The 1,576-nt window shown below is 41.0% G+C and overlaps 1 protein-coding gene across 1 annotated transcript in view; it reads left to right on the top strand.

Moving 5' to 3' along the window:
• Window positions 1-202: 202 nt before the first annotated feature.
• PIGX (phosphatidylinositol glycan anchor biosynthesis, class X) overlaps window positions 203-1,576 on the top strand; it is a gene marked incomplete at its 5' end in the record, with an annotated part of 23,769 nt that continues 22,395 nt past the window's right edge. The window contains one exon of the mRNA XM_011978722.1: window positions 203-270. Coding sequence (XP_011834112.1) covers window positions 203-270 — 68 coding nt within the window. The remainder of the gene's footprint in view (window positions 271-1,576) is intronic.

Below are 1,576 nucleotides of genomic sequence, written 5' to 3'. Positions count from 1 at the left end.
TCTAACTTCAGAGTCATTGTTCTTAACCACAGTGCTATATTGCAAGTATATATATCTCAAATTGCTTAAATTTTAGAAGTTTTTTTTTTAGGTTGGTTAGATTTTCTAGGCAAGTAAAGCCTACTAAAATAACTCTTTTCTAATTATTTAAATATTATTTTATTCAGTGCTTTTATTTTTTTAAAAATATCTTTTGGCTCTTATAGGCACAAGGGCCCCGTGTTCTGAAATTATTTTGAGGCAAGAAGTTTTGAAAGATGGTTTCCACAGGTAAGTTGCCCATTGATTTCTATTTCTATTAAAATAATGTCTCATATAATTGAGAGCAAAAAATTGATGGTTGAAATATGTATAAGTTGAAAAATCAGGCCGGATGCGGTGGCTCTCATCTGTAATCCCAACACTTTGGGAGGCCGAGGTGGGCAGATCACAAGGTCAGGAGTTCGAGACCAGCCTGGCCAACATAGTGAAACCCTGTCTCTACTAAAAATGCAAAAATTAGTTGGGCATGGTGGTGCACACACCTGTAGTCCCAGCTACTCCGGAGGCTGAGGCAGGAGAATCGCTTGAACCCAGGAGGTGGAGGTTGTGGTGAACTGAAATCATGCCACTGTACTCCAGCCTGGGCAACAGAGCAAGACTCTGTCTCAAAAAGAAAAGAGAAAAGTCACTTGCTTCCTCACAGTTACTCAGTGATGGCATATGTGGTCCACACTTTGAAATAATGATTAATTGAGTGGAGCAAAGAAGAAAACAAATATGTATTGTTTACCACGTACAATTGTCCCTTGGTATCTGAGGGGATTGGTTCCTCCTGGACCTCCCCCGAGGACACCAAAATCCTCAGATGCTTAAGTACCCTATATCAAATAGCATAGTATTGGTTTTTTTTTTTTGAGACGGAGTCTCGCTCTGTCGCCCAGGCTGGAGTGCAGTGGCCGGATCTCAGCTCACTGCAAGCTCCGCCTCCCGGGTTCCCGCCATTCTCCTGCCTCAGCCTCCCGAGTAGCTGGGACTACAGGCGCCCGCCACCTCGCCCAGCTAGTTTTTTGTATTTTTTAGTAGAGACGGGGTTTCACCGTGTTAGCCAGGATGGTCTCGATCTCCTGACCTTGTGATCCGCCCGCCTCGGCCTCCCAAAGTGCTGGGATTACAGGCGTGAGCCACCGCGCCCGGCCTGTGTAATGTCTTTCTTTACGACTGACAATATTCCTTGTTCTGGAGTCTCCTTATTCTACTATTAATATAGCCATCCCATATTTATTATTAATATTTGCATATCTTTTTTATCCTTTTACTTGTATCGCCTTTATCGTCAGTGTGTTTTCTGTAGATAGCATATAGTTAAGGATGGCCTTTTTTTTCTTTCCAAATCCCAAGAGCCTGTGAAAGGAGTTGCTGTTTTATCCATCTGTCAGTCTCTGCATTCTAACTGGAGTGATTAGAACATTTATTTTTAATGTAAATATTAATATGATTGGTTTGGTTTAAATATATCTAGCTACTTTTTTTTCTATTTGTTTTTCTCTTTGTTGCATCCAGTCTTCTTTTTTTCTTTTTTTTTTTTTTTGAGACG

The sequence above is a fragment of the Mandrillus leucophaeus genome, unplaced genomic scaffold (assembly GCF_000951045.1).
Source record: "Mandrillus leucophaeus isolate KB7577 unplaced genomic scaffold, Mleu.le_1.0 Scaffold199, whole genome shotgun sequence".
Classification (NCBI taxonomy): Eukaryota; Metazoa; Chordata; class Mammalia; order Primates; family Cercopithecidae; genus Mandrillus; species Mandrillus leucophaeus.
The sequence above is the reverse complement of the archived record's forward strand: the minus strand, read 5'-3'. Positions and strand labels throughout refer to the sequence as shown.